At 39.6% G+C, this 23,051-nt stretch overlaps 1 protein-coding gene across 1 annotated transcript; it reads left to right on the forward strand.

The window, feature by feature from the left end:
- Positions 1-20,082: 20,082 nt before the first annotated feature.
- Positions 20,083-20,775, forward strand: LOC108982641. The gene has a single exon (XM_018954079.1). It carries the CDS (start codon positions 20,083-20,085, stop codon positions 20,773-20,775), a length of 693 nt encoding a protein of 230 aa, XP_018809624.1.
- The last annotated feature ends 2,276 nt before the right edge of the window (positions 20,776-23,051 follow it).

The raw sequence follows: 23,051 nt of genomic DNA on the forward strand, positions 1-23,051 counted from the left end.
ACCAAGATGAGTCAGAGAGGGAATAGGTTGGCACCCGTGTTGAAGACGTCCTATCCGCGCCCACTCCTAAAGTTATCGTGGCCCTAGACCTTAGCTTAGGGTGGCCAGCATGGGCCAAGGCCAATGCGATGGGGGATGCCATTCGGGTGGAAGATGCTGGCCCCCGTGCTTTTGCACCTCCATCAGAGGCAGTCGTGGAAATGACCAGGCTCCTGAGGAGAATGTTAGCTCCAGTAAGGTTCCTTCTTTCTTTTTCATTCATGTTTGTATGTAGGTGCTTTTTGGTGCTTGTATGAGACTTTATTTAGCCTTTTACGCTTGTATAGAATGTAGAGGCTTTGGCATCTTGGTTCGTGGAGGAGAGGGATTATTTGGATGAGGAGGTCCTTGAGAGGCAGAAGTTCTCTTACTTTGCTAAGCAAGAGAATGATAGCCTTAAAGGCTAAAAGGGACTTCTTACAAGGTTATCTGGAGCAGTCTAATGGTTATATTCGGTCCTTGGAGGCTAACCTTGACTTTCTTCATGAGAAGTCATCCAACCTTCGTTCTGAGCTCCTTCGTGTTGAGAACCTCCATGCTCACGATAGCTTTGCCTTGCATATGGTAGAGATGGAGAAAGCCGCCACCCGAGTGGAGGTATTATGCCTTAAAGGGGGCACTAGACTCTTCCGAGTGATCCCAGTTGGACGCTGAGAGAAAGTACCAAGAGGCGGCTATTGCTTTGGCTTTTGCTGAAAAGAGGCTTGAAAAGGTGGCTAAAGAGCTGGCTCAAAGGAAGGGGGCATTCTGGAAGGTGCGCCATGAGAAGGACACAAAGATCAACGAGCTATAAGGTGAGTGGGTTCAGGCGGAGGTTGATTTTGCCAAGTATAAAAAGGACCGCGCAGAGATTGACGCTTGTCAAGATCGGATGATTGATACTGTGTCTATGTTGGCTAGAGAGGTGAACAAGCTACGCGAGGCTCGGGGAAGGTTGGAGCATCAACTAATTGATGCGAACAACAAAATTGTTCTACTGCACCCTCAGTTAGCAGCCACCAGAGCTGTCCTAGACAGAGCTTTTGGATATGGGTATGGTGCAGGGTTGGCACGCCTGAAGATGCACCTTTTGGCCAACCCTTAGACCGACCTGAGGAGTCTAATCTTGGAGGACTTCAAGTCTAATTTTGGGCTTTTGCAAATCTTGTACTTCTTTCAAACATTTTGGTTGTTGATTCATACTATTTTGTTCCTTTTTGTGTTTTTTTCCTTCTTCTTTGGTAGCATTCACTGTTTAGTCCTTCATACCTACGGGCTTGCCTTTGTGCTTTGGGTTTAGTGGGTGGTTGTCTTGTGAACTTGAGAGTCATGGGGTCTTCTGACCCCCATTCCTTCGTTGATTGCCCTAGGAATGTGCTTACGAAGGCCTTTTTGACCCTTTGCGCTTGCTCTAGCTATGTTGTGAGTATTCAACTTTGTCCTTTGGATGCTAACTTTGGATAGGGTCACGTGGTCTTCTGACCTCCACGCCCGTTCATTTGCACCGTGAGTGTGTAACTCAGCTTTTGCTGACTAACTTTGGAGAGGGCGTGTGGTCTTTTGACCTTCACGCCTGTTCCGCGTAGTACTTGATCAAGTACTTGTTTCTATTTTCTTGAGTCTAAAAAAACAACTTACATTCCAAAAAGTAGAAAATTCTTTCTGAGATAAATAAATGTAAATGCGTATTTCACTTTATTCCGAGTTTCTGGTGATGAGTATTTCACTTTTATTCCGAGTTTCTGGAACCATGCCCTGTAATGCTCGGAATCGATCTGCTTCCCATTGTTTGAGATTATGGCACTCAGAATTCCAAATTTGCACACGATGTTCTTCCACAAAAACCTCATTACGACTTTAGTCGTTATGGTAGCTAGGGCTTCTGCTTCCGTGCACTTTGTAAAGTAATCAACTGCTACTATCAAGTGTTTTACTCCGCCCTTTCCAGGTGAGGATGGTTTGACCAAGTCGACTCCCCACGAGAAGAAGGGCCATGGGGAGATGACAGATGATAATTTTTCTAGTGGGTAGTGCGGGACTGAGGCGTACGCTTGGCATTGGGCACATTTCTTGGCAAATTGTTTAGCGTCCCTAAGGGCGTTGGTACCTCAATCAGCCTCCTCTGCACTTCCTATGGTAACTCTACCTCATCCTTGGCCGATGCCGCCTTTGCTAATCTATCCGCCACTATGTTCTCCACCCTTGGAATTTGCATTATAGAGAATTGGTCGAATTGGTCGCATAGTGCTAGTACCTGCTCAAGGTATTTCTTAAGCCTTTCCCCTTTTTGTGGCATAGGCCCTTGTGACCTGGTTCACCACTATTTAGGAATCTTTTTTAACCTCTACCTGTTTGGCGCTAATGTCTTTGCAGCGGATAATCCTGCTATTAATGCTTCTTTATTGGTGGTCCTGAAGGTGAGTGTAGCCATATAATAATGCTCCTATTTTACATTCGTGACAATATTTACCCCTTGCTCGGCATGCTGACCCATTGACAAAGACTGTCCAAGGTTGGCCTAGAGGGGGTGCCATGGCCTCTGTAGGGAACCCATTGAATTTGACCATGAAATTTGCGAGGGCTTGGCCTTTAACTGTGTTTCTGAGCACATAGCTGATTTCGAACTCGCTGAGTTCAATTGACCATGCGACTAGACGCCCAGAGGAGTCTGGCTTTTGTAGTACCCTTCCAAGAGGATTTTCTATCAGGACTTTTATGGGTGGGCTTGGAAGTACGGTCGTAGTCTTCTAGCGGCTACTACTAGTGGAATGCCAGAATCTCCATTCGCAGGTATCTAACTTCGGCACCTCGTAAAGCGTAGCTTGTGTAATACACGAGCGCTTGAGTTCCTTTTTCTTCTTTTAATAAGATGGTTGATACGGCTTGGGGGGATACAAAAAGTATAGCCGGTTGCACTTTTCATTCCATGGATGTACCTGCTTTAGAACTTAAAAAAAAAAGGCATTTATCTGTTGATCGTGACACGAACCTGTTTAAGGCTGCTATTTTTCCTACTAGGCGCTGAGTATCGTTGATGGTTCGGGGCGGCGCCATCCTCAAAATTGCTTCTATCTTTTCAGTGTTGGCTTCTATTCCTCTTTGCGAGGCTATGAATCCCAAGAACTTGCCTTAGTTTACTCCGAACACACATTTGGCTAGATTCAATTTTATCTTGTATTTTCACAATACCGCAAAGGACTCTTTAAGATCTGTTAAGTGTTGAGTGGCCTTTACTTTTTACCAGTAGGTCATCTACGTAAACCTCTTGTTTTTCCAATCTGATGCTTAAACATCTGGTTAACCAACCTTTGGTATGTTGTCCCGACGTTCTTCAGTCCGAAAGGCATTACTCGATAGCGGTAGAGTCCTTTGTCTGTTATGAACGCCTTCTTTTCCTCGTCCGTCTTGTTCATCCTCTGATTGTACCCGGAGTAGGCATACATAAACCTAAAAAATTAGTATCCGGCTGTAGCATCCACGATGATGTCAATTTGAAGGAGAGAAAGACTATCATTGGGACAAGCTTTGTTAAGGTCGGTGAAGTCCACGCACATTCGCCATTTTCCATTGGCTTTTTTAACTAGTACCACATTGGAGAGCCATTATGGGTACTGTGCCTCCCGTATGAAGACTGCTGCTAAGAGTCGATCTATTTTCTCTACTATGGCTGTGCATTTCTCTGTGTTGAACGACCTTCTCTTCTGCCGCACTTTCTTAGCCTCTAGATCGACGCAGAGGTTGTTCTCTATGATTGAATTATCAATCCCGGGATATCCTCGTGGCTCTAGGCAAATACATCTCTATGTTCAATCAATAATTGCTTCAAGGCTTCTTGATACTCTGGTGGGAGGTTCGGACCGACCCTTGTTTTGGCGGTTGGGCAGTTCGGGTGCAACTGTACTATTTCTAAAGGTTTGTTCACTTTAGCTTGCAACAAATCCTTTTCATTCCTAACTTCCATGTCCGGTTCTTTGCTTATGAGTGGTGGTGGTAGCAGGGGAGGTAGTGGTGGGCAACCCCTTGGACTACCTGTTATGCATGCTGTCGGCGTCCCTGTCTTCAATTCCTGGACATAACATTCTCGAGCCAATTTCTGTTGGCCTGGACTTCGCCGACTCCTGCTTTTGTAGGGAATTTCACTTTAAGGTGATATGTAAAGGTAACTGCCTTGAGGTTATTGGGGGTCAGGCGCCCTATTATAGCATTGTAGGACGACGAGGCTTTTACCACTAAGAAGTTCGTCATGGTGGTGACTGTGTGGGTGCCTTGCCCTATAGTTACTAGGAGTGCAATGAAACTGATCGATTGGACGGCTTCTCCCAAAAATACCTTCAATGGTGAAGGCGATGGTCGCAACCTATTGGTGCTCATTCCCATTCTAGTGAATGCGTCCTAGAGAGGATGTTGGCAGAGTTCCCAATGTCGATCAATATACGTCTAGTCGTGTAGTTGGCTATCATCAGTGTCATGGACAAGGTGTCGTCATGAGGGTACATGACCCTCTCACAATCTTCGTCTCCAAAAGAGATGCTCGGCGTTATTTCTGGCCTTGGATACTTGTATAGCCTGTCTGCCATGTATAACTCATGATATCTTGCTCTGCGGGTGTGGGCTTTCTTGCCAAAAGCTGTGGCGCCGCCCCCAGCGAATCCTCCTACCATGGTGCGGATTTCTCCTAGGGGGCCTTTTCTTGGTTCCTCTTGAGTCGTGGGGAATTATTCCTACTCTGCTCCTCCTATTTTTGGCGCTTGGGGCTTCTACCTCGTCTCTCACAATTTTCCTCCCTCTGTGATTTGATTTAATCAGCCAGCATTGTTTCCAGTTTCCCACTTCCAGTCATTTCTTCAATCTGCCACTTTAGGGTGATGCAATCCTTGGTCCAATGGGAGTAGATTTGGTGGTTAGTGCAATAGCATTGGTATTTGCTAGGCAAGAATTCTTCCTTCCTCGAGTCTTTACTATTTTCCTATACATTGCGGTTGTTGTGTACCAATTGGTGCCCCTGGTCTTGGCGACTGTGTATCGGTCTCTTGTGTCATCATGGCTGCTTTGTCCGTTCGTCTTTCTATCTTTGTCTTTAGCATTGTTCTAGTTTCTATTCTCCGATTTTGCCTCTTGCTTTTGTGGTTCAAGTAAGGCTTGTAAGGTATTCTCCGCATTGACGAGGTCATCCTGCTGCCATGAACGGGCTTTGGGGCCAAATTCCTCCTGGCAGTGCAGCCAATGTGATTTTCTCGTCTTGTTCGTCAGTGGTGAGCCTCTCTTTATTGAAGTGCATTCGGTAACTCTTCAGGTTCTCTCCTTCCTTCTGTTTTATGGTTAACAAGTAGGTCGCCGGCTTGCGGTGTCTCCTGCTTACCATAAACTGTGTAAGAAATTGCTTAGAGATGCCAATTGATCCGGGGCGAAGGGTCTCAAACTATCCCCGTGCTATTCCCTTCAGAGTCAACGGGAAGGTGCTGCAAGCCACCTCCTTGGGAAGCCGTGGAAAGTCATGTGTGCTTTGAAATTCTCGTGGTGATCAATGGGATCTTTAGATCCATCATACAGATCGATCTGTGACACTTTGAATTTAGCCAGTAGAGGAACCGCCATGACCTCTTTGCTGTAAAGGAGGTCCATGAGCGTGAGTAGTTGCTCTACGGAAGAGGAGACACCCATCCTCTTCGCCATCTCCTCGTACTTATCTACCAAACAGCGTAGTTCGTCGTGCATCTTTTTCTTCTCCATTTCTTCACTATTAACCCCCCAAGCATTGTGTGCATCTCCTTCAGGTTGTCTGTTCTGGGCAAGGGGATTATCCATCTGTCATTTTAATTCCTCGTTTTCCTTCTACAGTTGTTCAACAACTGCCATCACTTGTTTCAACCTTTCCTCCATTTCTGCTAACCTTCCTTCCACCTCCATCATGCTCAGTCCTAGATCTCAGTCGACTTGTGATCGCGTGACGGTTGGCACATAAAAATCGCGTTGAAGTCTATGAAAATCCCACAGACGACGCCACTATAAAGGACGTGTTTCACACTACCAACCGTACGGATAACCCTGCGACGATGAAGGAACGATGTTGGTCGCCCTGTGTAAACTTCAATGCTTAAGTCAGTAAAAATGTAAGCATAAACGAATATGAAAATGAAGATGGAAATGGAAATGTTTGTTACCTCTAGCAAGTTATTTATAAAAGGCTGTGGTGTGATGACGATTGACTCTAGTCAGCAATCACGAATGCTTATCCTTCATGTTCCCTTATTAACTGGACAAGATATCTCATGTTTTGTAGGAGTTATCTTACTCAGAATATTTATGTCCAACTATGGGCCACATCCCTAGTTCTTCGGGGTTATCTTATCCTATGATTATGGTTACGAGTTCTCTATTCATGGGGGCTCCTAGCTTTAAGCTTCCAAGAAGCCTTCTTAGACTTTTGGATGGGCTTGGCCTTAGAGATGGGCTCGGAGCCTAGGGGTCTAAATGTCCGATCTAGTTACCCTACTAATTTCCTTTGTACTAGCATATGGGAAATTAAATCATTTTTTTATTACTTGCCCCGCTAGCCTGTAAGCATTTATTCATTACCATTTTATAATTAATTTACTTTCTTAATTAAAACTGGAGTAAGAATAATTATAATTTGGAGGTTGTTGAAAGAGTACTACTAAAGATAAGATACCATGGCAACAATGGCAAGTACTTTGGCAGTAGTAAAATACAGAGTCCTGGTCATGATTCACGACCGGCCCCAGGTGGCTAAAATTCAGAGTCCGTGACCGATCATTGTTTGAAGATCAAACTCTTTTATAATTATCTAGGTCCCATTTGGAACTTGGACTTTATTTCAGTTCAATCTAATTTTAAATTGAGTCTAACATCTAAACACCCAACTCTTAAATCACTAAATTGATATCAACTCAAAATCTCTTTACACGTGGAACTCACAACTTTTTTCAACTCAATACCTCTTTACACACGGGACCCACAACCTTTTTCAACTTCCCATAAATACATCTAAACTCATATTAACATCTAAAACATCTAAACTCATATTAGGTGGGCTTCACAAAACTCACTCTATCATCTCAACTTACTACTATTTATATAGAACTCAACTAATCTCAACTCAGCTCAACATCCAAATGGAAGAAACTTCACCGACGTGTCATAGGGCTAAAATTGAGATTTGAGGGGGAGGTTTTGTTGTTTCTTCTTTAGTGAGTAAAATAAAGGGATGACTTCTTGTGGTTCCCGGTAGTTGGAGTCATGTGTGTGGTGCAGGTACGGTGGTTCGCGTCGCTACTTTGGTGGCTTGAGGAGGTTTAGTAGATCACAGAGGAAGATTTATTCTTTGTTTTGAGTGTATGAAAACTGGGGTGTTTAGGTGGTTTCGACTGTTTGCCCAGTAGTGGTGCGAGATCGTAGTGGTGAGAAGGATGTTGATGTTGCACGGTGGCTATAAGAGGGAGGAGGCTACAACGTGGTAGCTGGAAGATGTTGCTCGTTCGTGGGAAGTGACTGGTTCACTAGAACCATCGAAGGAGGAGTTATGTTGAGGTGGTTTTGTAAGGTGGAGTGGAGCACAACCCTATGGTGGGGTTGGGTGCCATTAGTGGTGGTGTTTGGAGGTGCAGTGGCCTGCTGCAGATCTAACCACTAAAGGCAGGTTGAAGGTCGTAGGTAGCTGTGTGCGGTCCAGAAGAAAGAAACTAGAAGGCTTGGGAGGAAACTGCCATGCATGGTGGGGGTCCCTTGGAGGGCTCGTTGGTGGTTGTTGCTAGTGTGGATTTACGGAGGCTAAGGGGTGGACGCACAGTGCATGGGTTTCTCTCGATCTCTTTATATGTGTGTAGTGATGTAATACCCGAATCCTACTACGTAGGTCTTTACATCATCTATCAATATTTTAAGTTAAATATTTTGGAACAAAGAGTTTCATTATGTTATTAAATTATTTTTAAGATGGGTGTGCATTTATTTTAAAGTCGGTTATTTTCTTTGAATCCTCTACTTTCTATCAAATTAAAATATGACCCCAAACCTTCTCAACCATAGGATGGATAGGTGAGAAAATATCCTCCTATGCTTGAATCTCCATCGTCCATTCCCTGGCTTGTAAGACAAGCTTTGACTAATCAATTTGTTTTTATCTAAGTGAAACCATCGGCTTCCTCCATAAGCTATTTGGATTCTTTTCCTTCTCCAATGCGTTGAACAAGAGAAACAAAACCCTCTCCTTCTCCTTTACCCCACCGACGGCTTCTAAGGCAAGAGACAAGTAAACTCCTTCCTCATTTCTCTTCACCCGTCGATCTCAAGGCACACGAAGGAGAGAAAACTTCTCAAGTCTCCTCCTTCGCTCGAGAGACCTTTCGGTTTTCTCCAAGCCGTGTAATCTCTTTCATTTCTTCAAGATGATTTCTCTCATTTCGTAAAACTAAGGAGACGTTTGGATTCGAAGATGAGTTGAGATGAGTTGAGATGAATTGTGAATAGTAATGAGATGAGTTGTGAATAGTAGTAAGATTTGTGAGTTAAAGTTGCTGAATAGTAATGAATAGTAGTGAGATGAGTTGAGATGAGCTGAGATGAGTTGAGATGAACTGAGATGACCTGAGATGTCCTACAAAACCAAACGAGACCTAAGTTTCCCACCGAAATTCTTCAAGGAAATCAACCTCGTAAGTGGATTTCTTTGGCTTTAATTTCTGGGTTCGAAATCTTAGATCTATAGGTTTACCTAGGGTTTTATTTAAGAAATTTTATGTTGTGTTCTAGCTTTGAGATTTCCGAATTTCTCTTCCTTTCCTTGTTGCTGTGTACTTCTGTGGCTTCAAAAGAGATCCAAGCAGGTAATAATCCTTCCATGAGCTTTAGACAAATTAGGGGTTTTCGGATTTCATGTTAGCCGAGTACTATGTGGTAATTTCTAGAGACATTTCCTCAATTGTTTTCTCATTTAGCTGCTTTACTTGGTAGTAAACGAAAAACCCAAATTTTTCTGGGTTAAACTGAGCACCTTGAATTTATCTTGCCGTGAGTCATGCCCTGTTTTGATGAACTTGAGCTCTGTGTGTGTGTATGTCTATACTCTATTTTATGGACCCAGCTGTGTGAGTGTTCTGTTTCAGGAGTTTAGCAATGTGTGTGTGTGTTCTGTCTCTTGGATCTAGCTATGTTTGTGTGTGTGTTCTGGTTTATGGCCCTAAGCTCTGTGTGTGTGTGTGTGTGTGTGTGTGTGTCCTGTCTTGGTGTGTGTAATAGCCGAGTGTCCCAAGGCAGAATTTTATAGTTCCTCTTATTATATTTTCTTGAGTCTAAGTCATGTCTTACTTTGTTAAACTTATGTCTTTAATTGTTAATTTATAGAGTCAAAGTTTATGATTTTCAAACATGTTTTCCACAAGTTATGGCCTAAGTAAGCCATTAAGAGTTTTAAACCTGAGTTAGTAAGCTTATTTAGAAACCTTTAAGTTGCCAAGAGTTGTATCTTTTATTAGTATTTGTTTTAGAAAAATATGTGAGGTTCTTAAATATTTGAAGGAAGACACTAAGGGTTGACTTATGCCATGTAAATAATTTAATGAGTAAAGAAGATGCCTTAATTCCATTTCTTGGAATTTAAGGGAGCATGTATGGGTATTGGGTAGCAAAGTCCTTAGTGAAATGAATTTTAATATGTTATTTCCTTTCATTGAATAGGAGTGTAATTTCAAGATTTAAAGACTCTACTTATAAAGCCTCGAGGTAAGTAGCTATGACCATGCTCCTTACACACAAAGCTCTCTTATGAAAGAATATCTCTCTCCTTGTACATGTTCTCTTACAAAAGAATAAATGTATATATTATGTACAAGCCTTCCTTGGTAGCCCCTGTTAAGTATCTTATTGATTACAATTGTGTGTATGTAAGGTAATGCATCATGAAACTTTTATGCATGCTCTCTCTTAAGTAGCTATGCCTTACTTACGTAACATGACATGAAACACTTTTTAAATAAAAAGCATTTGCATTTGGACTAAAGGAAGATAATGAAAATGTTTAACTAAAAAGAAATAAAAGGGAAGAACTAAAAGCATGAACGTACATAATGGCCATATGAAGGAAAGGGTACCAAAGAATGGGCAGATGGCAATGCCGGGTAAGTGGTACTGGCAGTGCACCCAGTGCTACTCCCATAAAAAGGGGTTCCAACTTGTGGCCGTGGGTGGAATCCGGATCCAAAAGACCGCTAACCCCAACACACGAGGCGTAATAGTGTGTATTGGCCCAAGAAAGTGAAATATAATGTAAAGTCATTTCTTGGAAATGTTTAAGCATGAAAGCACAGTTTATGCATGAAGAGTACAGTTAAGCATGAAAGTAAGATTATGTATGAAAAGTACTGTTAAACAGGAAATGTACGGTTAAGCATGAAGTACAATGATGCATGAAAGTGTAGTTATTCTTTAATTATTTATGCATGAAAGCATTGTTAAGAACTAGTAAACATTTATGTCTGCATGTTTTCAAAAGGAAAAGATTATGTGACTATTAAATTAACGGCATGGTGTACTGCTTACTGAGTATTAGACTCACTTTGTGTTAATGTTTTAAACGTCCAGGTATGAACGAGGAGGCTGTGGAGCCGGGTGCTGCTGAGGAGGGAGGGGCTGAGGTTTAGAGGTCCCGGTTGGTTGGACTTTGGAGGACAATGATTATGTTTTCTTTATGTTTTTATTTTGGGTCCCATGTTGGGACGTTCTGTTGGTTGACTTTGAAACAATATGCCTTTAGGCAATGATGTAAGTACTATGGTGGGGTGTTGGTAATGGTGTATTTACTATGGTGGGGTGATGGAAACCCCACATAGGAAAGTTAAATGCCTTTTTGTATGTGCTATGGGGACTGAGTCCCCTCTTAATTAGAACTAGTATCTTTTGATGATTGGATGATGGATTCTGAGAGTCCTATGTTTAGAATTTTGAACAGATTGTTTATTAGGTGTTTACTTTTAAACTGAAAACGCATTGCACATGCACGACATGTTCATGTCCATTTCTTAAATATATATATATATATATATATAAATATGCGTAGTAAAAATAGTACTAATAATAATAAGGAAAGAACAGGTAATTGCCGCGACCATGTCCTGGTCATAGGATTGGGGCGGGGTTGTGACAAGTGACATGCGGTTTGGGTTGGCTTGGAGGGGGAGGTTGCAGTACAAAACAATATGGTTTGCTAGTGGGGAGGTTGTGCGACGTGGGTGGTTGTGAAACTGAAACCCTATATTTGATGAGGGACGAAAAAGATACCTTCATGAGTTTTAAAAAGAAATAAATAAAGAAGGCAACAGCTTCGAAATTTTAATGCAAACGGAACTTTAAAATGTAAGCCTAGTGGTTGAAAATGGATATGATCATGGGCTTGGATTTCAGGGCCTAGGTATTACACTCCTCCTTCTTGGTCCTTTTGGTGATGGAGCTAGTCCCAAAATGCTCCTCCTCCTCCCTCACTTTTATTTATTATTCCATTGTTTTTTGTTAATGGTTATTAAGTTCTTGTTTAAGTTACAAATACTTTGGTATTTAGATTTGATTTTGTTAAGTGTATAATACAATCAAACAACAAAATTGTTCTTCTAGGCTTCATTGTATCTTGGAGACATTTTGTCTCAATGCAATGCACACCAATCAATTCAAATTAGAGGAGGCAAAAATTGTCTTAAGGAAATCTGTATTATTGCATGCCTTTGACGCAAAGATCCAATTTCATTTTCATTTCAATCTTTTCCAACAAAAATTAAAACCTATTTCTTGACAGCCCTATTCAGTTGTCAACACTATCCATTACAAATATAATTCTCAACGTGATTTTCTTTGTTTTTGTTATGTTACATCAAATGTTATCGTAATTGTTTTCAAAAAACTTGCATTAAAACTAAAAGAGAGAATACAGGAAGTGAGGGATGTCGACGAACACAATGGTGGGATGCATGTGGCTATCTAAAGATGGAAAGGCGACAAATGGACATTTCAAAACTAGTGGAAGAAAAAGAAAAAAGAAAAATAGGAAACCGAAGAAATAGATTGGAGAAGACTACTTCGTAGTGGCTGATGAGGAGTCAAGCTCCTCCCTCCCTTCCGGCAAAGATTTTCGATGGAGGTTTTGGTTAAGGAAGTCAATATGGACAGAACAAAGAGAGAAAGAGAGTTTGTGAGATTACATCTGAATTATTATAACACACTCGAAGACGTTATCTTAATTAATTTCATCATATATTCATTTAAATAATATCAAAGCCTTCCATCCATTTTAGCATGAGTTATTTTGTTATTATAACACACTTTTCCTCGTGTCTCACCCTACAAAAATTAGGATTTTTTTATAATATATTAATCTATATATCTATAACATTTAATTCTTCAAAATAATAGCTTTTCCTCTGTAATGTTTTGTCTCCTTTCTATACATTTTATATATTATGATTAGTAACCAAAGAAGGCCAAACAAATTTTGTCACCCTTTCACTTTTCGTGGCAAACTCACCCCGTTCTTGGCTAACAACTACTTGGGAGTCTACCTTGCTTTCTATCTCCACCACTCCCAGTAGGGCAAATTGTCTGCTCGATCCATAAATTCTCTTAAGGTAGAGGGAGTCCTCCTAGCTATCTCTGCGATAAAGGGGCTCTGAGGCCATATTCTGCCTAAGAATGCAGCTAGGGTGAGCTTCTCATCTTGATCTTCTGTGGCCAGTCGCTCTTTGTTAAAACACGCCATATAGGATTTAAGGGTCTCCCCTTCTTTCTACTTCATAGTCAGCAAAAAGGCTGCCGATCTGCATTGCCTCCTACTTGCCATGAACTACGTGAGGAATTTTTTTGCCAATTCCTCAAAATTGCCAATGGATCTGGGGTGCTGCATCCCAAACCAGCCACATGCCACCCCTTTCAAAGTGAGCGGGAAAGCCTGGAAAGCCACTTCTCTGAATAATCCATGGAGGGTCATGTGTGCTTTAAAGTTCTAGAGGTGGTCGATAGGAACATTAGACCCATCATACAGGCTGATTTGTGGGACTTTGAATTTTACCGGTAAAGGCACGGCCATAACTTCCTCACAGTAGGGAAGATCTGTGCGAGTCAGTAGTTGCTTCACGAAGGAGGAACCTCCCATCTTCTTCGTCATTTCTTCATATTTGTCAACCGAATTGCACAACTAGTCATGCAGCCTTTTCTTTTCCAACTCATCACTGTTTACTCCTCCTGCGTTGTGCGCATCTCCTTCAGCCTATCCATTCTGAAGAGGAGGGGGGTTGTCCTTTTGTTGCTTCAGCTCTTCGTTCTCCTTTTGTTGTTGCTCCATGACTTCCAATGCATGTTTCAGCCTTTCTTTGGCCTCCACCAGTCTTGCTTCCACATTCTTCATGCTTGATTCTGGATCATGGTTCACTTTTCATTGAGAAGTTGGCATGTGAAAATCACATTGATGTCTGGAAAAGAAGATCCTACAGACGGCGCCACTATAAAGGATGTGTTTCACACTGCTACAACTCACCACACAGTTGACCTGCGATAAGTAGAGAGGGCAGCATTGGAAGCCCTGGGAACACTCCGATGACAAAGTCTATGAAGTATATGAGAGTAAGTGTATGTAAATAGTGAGAGCCCAATTCGTCACCTTTTGAGGGTTACTTATAGAAGGATTCATTGGTAATAGAAAATGGTTGCTACTTCTAGCGCTACGGGGCCTAAAATATCCTTTCCAAGTGTCCAAAAGAACCCTTAAGCAACTTATATATTGCAAACTTGAGTTTATGATAAGATGGGACTTAGCTCACAAGATTGGATTTAGGATATAAAAGTAATAATGGACAGTGAGACAGGTATGCGAATGTTTAAACAACAATTGTAGCTTGATTTTAATTGGCACGTGTAGGCAGTGTGCCCTCAATCAGCTTGAATGCCCATGACCTAGTACTAGACAAGTTAATCTGTCGGTATCATTTATTTCGTTGAATTTGATTTGTAATATAATTTAATTTTAAACTTAATTTTTAATTTAGTTCCTGTCATATCAACCATGATAATGGCTTATGCATCTTTAAATTCATTTTTATATTTACATAATATCTCTCTAAATTAGTTAACATTAGATTATGCATATTCAAATTTTTGCAATGGCAATGGCTAATGGCTTATGCATCTTTATATTCATCTTTATATTTGCATAATATCTCTCTATAAATTAGTTTACATTAGATTATGCATATTCAAAATTTTGCATATTTATGAATAGTATTTTTTTTTCAAATTTGAAGAAATACTATTCACTCTCAAAATATTATTTTACTATTTTTTCTCTCTCCTACTCATTAAAATCAATTATGTGAAATTTGTATTAAGATGGTTTTGATTTATGAAATTTGTATTAAATTGATGATACAAAGTATTTTTTAGTTCATATTAATATTTATTGATAAAATCGGTCATTTTCATATATGAAATTGGTAATATTTCGATATATGAAATTGGTATTTTTGAGCACAAGGTACTAATTGCAAAATATATAAAAAAATAATTTTAAGAAAAAATAAAAAATAATCAAATATGCATAATCTAATGTGGAAGTTTTTATTGATATACAAAATTAATTTTCAAAAAATATGATTTTGAATATGCATATTGAAAAGAATAATATTACATATAGTCATGGAGTGCGCAAATGTCGTGCAGTCGCTTTGAAAAAGAGTGAGGTCCATTATTAAAAAATTAATTTCTTTTTATGTGAGTCTCATATTTATTCATTTTTTTAAAATAACTGCACGGCGGTTATATATTCACAAATGTAAGTATCATTTTTCTATTGAAAAATCAATGCTAATGCTAAAAAATGTATCATTTTTAACTCCTCACACCAGATTAGTTTATCATGAGCAGAAAAACTGTTTTTTGAAAGCCTAGTACGATATCTTTATAAAAAGATGATATATCAAAGCAATAATGTGGGAAGAAATAAGTTAGATATTTTATAATAAAAATAATTTTAAAATTTAATATATGATATCAAATCACATTAATTAATAAATTTATTTTTATAAAATATTTTAATGGTATAAATCATTTATCTTATTTAATACATCTAAGAGAAACAAACACTAAATAAATATATTAGTCGGATTAGACACCATTTCTTTGAGTCCTCCAATAGAGGTTTCTCTCTAGATAGAGTTTAGTCTCTTTGATAGCCCTGGCTGATCTGAAGAGAAGGCAATGGAGGAGGACCTAACTAAACAGTGGGAAGGTCTCAGCCTTACGGAAAAGGAAAAAGAGGAAGTAATCCTGAACTCTAACTTGTCTGAAGCAACAGAACAATATGGCAAGTTTTGCCTGTTGGTCATGATCATTGCAGAGAAAATAGTAAACCGAGAAGCTTTCAAGTCCACAATGGCTAAGATATGGAGGTGTGAGAGCTGGCTCAAGTTTTCAGAGGGGGTGAACAAGTTTCTTATCGAGTTTAATAAAGAGGAAGACCTGCAGAGAGTCCTCAAGGGAAGACCATGGTTATTCGACAGATGGTTATTATGCTTGCAGGTATTTGAAGGGAATAGGTCCATAAATGAAGTCCTTTTCAACAAAAAGGAGTTCTGGGTACATGCATATAATATGCCACTTTCCAGCATCACTTACGAGGTTGGAACTCAGATTGGAGGCTGCATAGGTAGAGTTATTAATGTCCAAGTGGATGAAAGAGGGATTGGTTGGGGGAAATATTTGAGAACAAGGGTGGAAGTCAATATCTCAAAAGCTCTGCCTAGAGGGGTGTTCCTATCATCTGCAAGCAAGAAATCTTGGGTCCCTCTCAAGTATGAACGCCTTCCTAATTTTTGCGTCAAATGTGGGGTAATCAAGCATGCTAATTCTGGCTGCTCGATAAGTTCAACCAGAGACAGTAAGTTGCAGTATGGGGCCTGGCTACGAGCACCTGCAACAAAGGAAAGAGAGAGCACCCACAAAACTTATGGCAATGAAGACACACAGCAGAAAGAAGAAGGTCACTCATGGAGGAAGGAAAAGGAGGTCAGGGACGATGGTCAAGAAAGCAAGGCCAAATCAACTGTTGAAACCCAGGAAACATGCTTGATTGATGCTGACAACACAGGCAATGGAAAGGCTACTGAAAAGCTGTTCTCTCCTAGGCTGTCTACAGAAACACTCCAGAAGCCTATTAAGGTAAGCCCCTCTGCACCTAATTCAGAAAGTCCAGGGCTGATATCTCATGTAGAGGACACCTACTCCATGCAAGGCATCGAGATGTGCACTAGGAGTACAATAGGAAAAAAAGGAATAAACAACACCCTTAAGGCAGGCTTAGGCTTTGAGGGTAGTTTGGACTTGAGAGCCCAAGCATCATCTTTGGCCCACTTTGTCTCGAGCCAGGTCCAAGAATTGGAGAAATTCAAGAAAAGAACAGGTTGGAAGAGGAAAGCTAGAAACAAAAGCCTTGGAAGCCTTGTAGCAGGGATTGAGGAAGAGAAAGCAAACTACTTAAGTGGTACGAAGAGAGTAGTCACTAGATCAATGGCAGAAGGGGCAGTCCAAGTTCTGAAGAAGGCAAAACATGGGACATCTTATGTTGGAAATCCTGACAAAATGGAAGTGGTGGAGGCTGTGGTCCAGCCCTACCATGAGCTATGACCTGTCTAAGCTGGTACTACCGAGGGCTTGGGAACCCTCGGACAGTGAATAATTTGCAACTTATGGTGCAAAATAAGTCCCCAAAATTAGTTTTCTTAATGGAAACAAAGTGTAACAGATTTAAGGTGGAAACAGTCAAAAGACAGCTAAAGTTTGAAAACAGTTTCGTGGTGGACTCAATAGGTGCAAGGGGAGGACTGGCCTTCCTTTGGAAAGAAGAAGCAGAAGCTGAAGTAGTGTCCTATACACAACATCATATCTCTTTGATAGTAAAGGAAACGAGAGCTGGTGGTTACTGGATTCTTACAGGCTTTTATGGGAACCCAATTACCTCTAAGAGACATGAAAGTTGGAAACTTTTACAAGCACTTACACCTACAAGATCAACTGGCTGGGTATGTATTGGTGACTTTAATGAAATTTTGAGGTATAATGAAAAGTGGGGAGGCCCTTTAAGACCATATAATCAAATGGAGGCTTTTAGAGAGGCAGTGTGCAGGTGTGGACTTAATGATATGGGTTTTAATGGAAGGAAATTCACTTGGTCAAATGGGAGATATGGGAAGGCATTCACCAAAGAAAGACTGGATAGAGCCTTCTGCAATAATGCCTGGGCAAACCTATTTGTTAATTCGAAAGTCTATACCCTGCCAGCCCTCAATTTTGACCACAGTCCATTGTGGATTGTGATGGACCTGATGCACCCAAGCTTTCTTAGATCCCAGAGGCCCTTCAGATTTGAAGCCTGGTGGACTTTGAAGGCAAGCTGTTTTAAAGCAGTGGAGGAAGCATGGGACATACCTAGAGTGGCACCAAGCAAAATCTTACAAATTGTGGAGGGGCTTAAGTACTGCAAGCAGAAATTGTCTCAGTGGAGTAATCAGCAGAGAGTTGACCATAAGAGAGAAGTCAAAGAACAATTGAAACTTATATCAACCCTACAAGACAGAAATACAGGTCTTTTAAATGAAGAGATCAAACAAGCTCAAAAAAGGGTGGATTCCTTGCTGGAAGCTGAAAATCTCAAATGGAAACAAAGAGCAAAACAAAAGTGGCTGAAAGAAGGTGACAGAAATACAAAATTTTTCCACCAGTGTGCATCACAAAGGAGGAAAACAAATGTGATTAAAAAGCTCCTGGATAACAATAATCAAGAAATTACCACAAGGGAGGGTATCAACATGCTTTTCCAGGATCATTTCATAGATCTCTTCACCTCCTCCAGCCCCAGCAGTGCAGCACCATGTATAGCAACTTTGGAAACAAAGTGAGTGAAGAACAAAATGAGGTTCTGACCAGACCTTACTCTACTCAGGAGGTAGAAGATGCATTATTCAATATGAATGGCTTAAGCTCCCCAGGACCAGATGGCTTTCCTGCCCTTTTCTATCAAAAACATTGGCCAGTAGTTGGACCGCAAGTGTGTGATGCAGTGTTGAACATACTTAACTTGAATGGCAGCATGGGCAGTATCAACAGCACCTTCATAGCACTCATCCCAAAGAAGAAAAATCCATTGAAAGTCACAGAGTTCAGACCAATATCTCTATGTAATGTCATTTATAAACTTATTTCCAAAGCTATAGCAAATAGATTAAAAAATGTGTTACATGGCATCATTTCTCCTTCACAATCTGCCTTTGTTCCAAACAGATTAATTACTGATAATGTTATTGTAGCTTTTGAAGCTTTGCATACCATGAAAAGTAAAATGACAGGGAAAGAAGGCTACATGGCCCTAAAGCTTGATATGAGCAAGGCATACAATAGAGTGAAATGGAGCTTCCTAAGAGCAGTCCTCTACGAGCTGGGTTTTAGCAGCCAATGGGTGGAACTAGTGATGAAGTGCATTGAAACTATTTCATATGCTCTCATGGTGAATGGTGTCCCTCAACCTGGATTCTATCTCACAAGAGGACTCAGACAAGGTGATCCATTATCACCATATCTCTTTATACTTTGTGCTGAAGCATTGAGTAATTTAATTCATAAGGCTGAAGGAAACAAGTTGATACATGGGGTTCCAGTTGCAAGAGGGCAGATTAGAATATCTCACCTTTTCTTTGCAGTCGATAGTCTTTTGTTTTGCAAAGCCAATGCGGTTGAATGGGGAAATTTGGTTAACTTACTCAGATCCTATGAGATGGCATCTGGGCAAAGACTAAATCTAGAGAAGACCTCTATCATGTTCAGTCAAAACACAGCAAGGTCCACTCAAGATTATATCCTTTCAATAGCAAGAATGAGGTCAGCTATGCCTTATGAAAAGTACTTAGGCTTGCCTTCTGTAATGGGGAAACATAGGATAAAATCTTTTTAAGTTATTTTGGATAACATCAGATTGAGACTTAGTAACTTCAAAGTTCGAACCTTATCTCAGGCTGGGAATGAAATCTTCATAAAAGCAATCATCCAATCCCTCCCCACCTACACCACGAGTGTTTTCAAATTGCCAAAAACTCTTCTTCAAGCCATCAACAGTGTTATACAAAATTTCTGGTGGGGACAACAAGATAAGGAACATAAAATACACTGGATTTCATGGAAGAGAATGGGACAAGCAAAATCAGAAGGGGGCTTGGGTTTTAAGGACCTTGAATGCTTCAATGTAGCCATGTTATCTAAGCAATGTTGGAGACTTATCCAAGACCCTAATTCCCTAGTTGCCAGAGTGCTGAAGGCAAAATATTTCCCATCCCTGACTCTACAGACAACAAAGATTGGCTTTAAACCCTCCTTTGTATGGAGAAGTTTGATGGCTGCCAGGCATGTTCTCGAGGCTGGATCCTTCTGGAGGGTGGGGACAGGTTCAGAAACAAAGATCTGGGGAGACAAATGGCTGGATCAATCTAACCCGAGGAAAGTCACAAGTCCAGTTAAGAACCTAGATGAGAATGCAAAGGTTGATGCCTTAATTGACCCTGATACAAAGAGGTGGAAACAAGATCTAGTTCAAGATACTTTTGAGGTGAGGGAAGCACAACTGATAATGGAAACTCCTATCAGTGCTATGGCTACTGGGGATAGAATCATTTGGCATGGGACAAAGAATGGTTCCTTTTCAGTGAGAAGTGCTTATCACATGGAAAAGGATAGAGAGGTGGCTGCTCAAGGTCAAGCTTCAACCAGTAATAGTCTCAAGGAAGTCTAGAACAGGATATGGCAGATACAAGCTACACCAGGAGATAAAACCTTTTTGTGGAGAGCCTGTCAGGAGGCCTTCCCACTCAGTACAACTTGTACAAGAAGAGAGTAGTGAGTGATCCTATATGCCCTATCTGTAACAGAGAAGAAGAAAGTGTGCAACATGTTCTGTAGAGTTGTGAAGCAGCTAAGGATGTATGGAGTCAATGCTCCAAAAGGATACAAAAATGTTCCTTTCCAATCTCCTCGATGATCCAACTTTTCAGCTCACTAACCAAGGTACTGAATCCAGAGGAACTTCAAGAATTTGTGGTGATAGCAAGGAAAATTTGGTGGAGAAGAAACTCTTTTATTTTCAAGAAAGAGTTTGTTCACCCGAACCTCATTGTAAGAGAGGCAAGAGCAGTGTTAAAGATGTTGTCAGAGAAGAACCTAGACCAATGCACCAACCAAGTCTCCCCCCCAACAGTTTCATGGCAAGCTCCTCCAATGGAATGGTTCAAGATTAATTGGGATGGAGCAGTTGACAAAGGCAAGGGACTGATTGGAATAGGAGTAGTGATAAGGGACAGCTTTGGCCAGGTAATTGCAACAATGAGGCAGAGGAAAAAGCTCTACCCTGACCCTCTACTGGCTGAATCATATGGGGCTCTACAAGCTGTCAAAGTGGCATGGGAGATTGGTTTGAAACAGATCATACTCGAGGGTGACTCATTGCAAGTCACAAAGTCCTTGGCCGAAGATAGAGAAGTGTTGAGTAGCTCAAGTATGTTCTGGAGTGAGGCTAGATGTTATCTCAATTTGTTTGATAAATGGGAAGTTTCTCATGTTAGGAGAAATGACAACCATATAACCCATTTACTTGCAAAAGATGCTCTTACTATATCTGATTTCATTATAACTTTGGAGGATCCTCCTACTCGTATTGCAACTTTTCTTTAATGGAATGGTTTAAGAGTTTTACATTCAAATATATATATATATATATATATATATATATTATTCGGATTAGTCTAATAATTAGCCAAATGAACGTCCTAATACTTATGATCTGTTTAGATAGTGAGATAAAATAAAATGAATTGAGATAATTTATGAATAACAAGAAGATTATTAGTGGAAATGATATAAAATGAGAACCTCTATATCCAAAAGGCCCTTATGCAGGCTAATGTCATGAAATAAAGATAATCTTACTACTCTTTTACCATATTTTTAATACTCTTTTTATTTTTTAAATTTTTTTACTTAATGATTAAAAAATTGACTATTAATAAAATTATATATTTTTAAATTTTTTTTAATGATTAAGAATGTTAAACAATAATAAAAAAAATAAAATTTTAAAGGTACACTTAGATCTTCAATTCCTCTCAACTTATCATTATAATTTTTTAAAGTTTTAATGTAAAATATAATAAATAATTTAATTTCTTTAAATCTTAAAATATTAATAATATTAAAAAATAATATTTTATCATCTCAACATAACTCAATTTAATTCAATTAAATTTAACATTTAAACGTTTAATTTAACTGAATTCAACGTTAAAGTACAATCTAAACATCTCCTTAGGAGATCCGTATCCAAAATCACGTGCAGTCATGAAACGAATCTATTTTTTTTTGTTGTTGTAATGCAACGAATCTTGACCCAAAAGTCTTTTCTCGAACAGTAGTGGTATACAGTGGTCTTGCTATAGTCATGGTCCTTTCCCGTACGACTATAGAAGGATTGTAGCAGGGCTCCTTTCTCGAACAGTAGTATACAGCTGTTTTCACCACGTGCATTTCCCGTACGACTATAGCAGGACTGTAGCTGGGCTCTTTTCGAAATGCACCGTACGATTATAACATGGTCTGTCTTACGGTGAATGATGGGATATGGACATGATTCTTATTCGGATGAATCCAAAAAGGAGAGGGCTGAGTATGCTTTTTCACATCAACCGGTACGAACGAGACAGTCCATGTGGTCCATTTCTGTTGCAAATTTCTCATATTGGTCCTTTTCGAGAATAATGCCTAATTTGTTTTTTTTAATTGAGTTGATTTAAAATAAAAATTAAAAATTAAAAAAAATATTATTAAAATATTTTTATTTAATATTATTTTTATTAAAATCTAGGTTTCAAGGCATTTTGAGTTTATCACAATAAACTTATATTAATAAAATTTTAAAGAGATTTCAGATGAAGGATTGCTCACAAAATATAGCTCCCATTATGAATGGTGATAGGTTCAATTTGAACCAATGCTCGAAGAACGACTTTGAAAGTGAAGAAATGAAGAATATTCTATATGCTTATGTTGTCGAAAGCCTAATGTATGCTCAGGTCTGCATAAGACCTGACATTGCATTTGTTGTGAGAATCTTTGGATGGTATCAAAGTGATTCATGTGTTGATCACTGAAGAGTTGCAAAAAAAATATTGAGGTACCTTCAAGGAACCAAAGACTATATGCTTATGTATAGACGTATGGCAATTTGAAAGTAATTGGTTACTTAGATTCTGATTTTGCTGGCTATATTGATTCATACAAATCAACATTAGAATACATTTTTATGATAGCTGGTAGAGTTGTATCGTGGAGGAGTGCCAAACAGACTTTGACTCCCACTTCTACTATGGAAGCCGAGTTTGTCTCCTGTTTTGAGGCTACTTCACATGGTGTATGGCTTAAGCGTTTCATTTCAGAGCTTGGAATTATGGATTCTATCTCTAGACCATTGAGAATGTATTATGACAATTCAACTATAGTTTTATGGCTAAGGACAACAAAAGTGGGAGTCGAAATAAATGCATCGTCATTAAGTATTTAGCTATAAGGGAACGTGTTAAAGAAAAGAATGCGATCATTGAGCACATTAACACTGAGTTAATGATTTCTGATCCTTTGACTAAGGGCATGCCATCGTTGAAATTTAAGGATCATGTAGTGAATATGAGACTTGATTCCATTATATAATTTTTCATTGTATGGACAATGTTATTTTAATGAAATTCTTAATTATTGTGATGTTTTTCTCATATATGTGCACTTTAATTTAATTTTGAGAAAATTCATCTGTGTTGGACCAAGAATGAATATAGGGTTTATTCATTAAGAAATTGTTGACACATAAATTATAATATTTAAGAAATAAATACATAGTAATACATGAAAGGTAATACTCATCATTAGATGACTTATCACTATGATTCATGTATTTATTA

This window comes from Juglans regia, chromosome 7 (genome assembly GCF_001411555.2).
Source record: "Juglans regia cultivar Chandler chromosome 7, Walnut 2.0, whole genome shotgun sequence".
In the NCBI taxonomy this organism is placed as follows: Eukaryota; Viridiplantae; Streptophyta; class Magnoliopsida; order Fagales; family Juglandaceae; genus Juglans; species Juglans regia.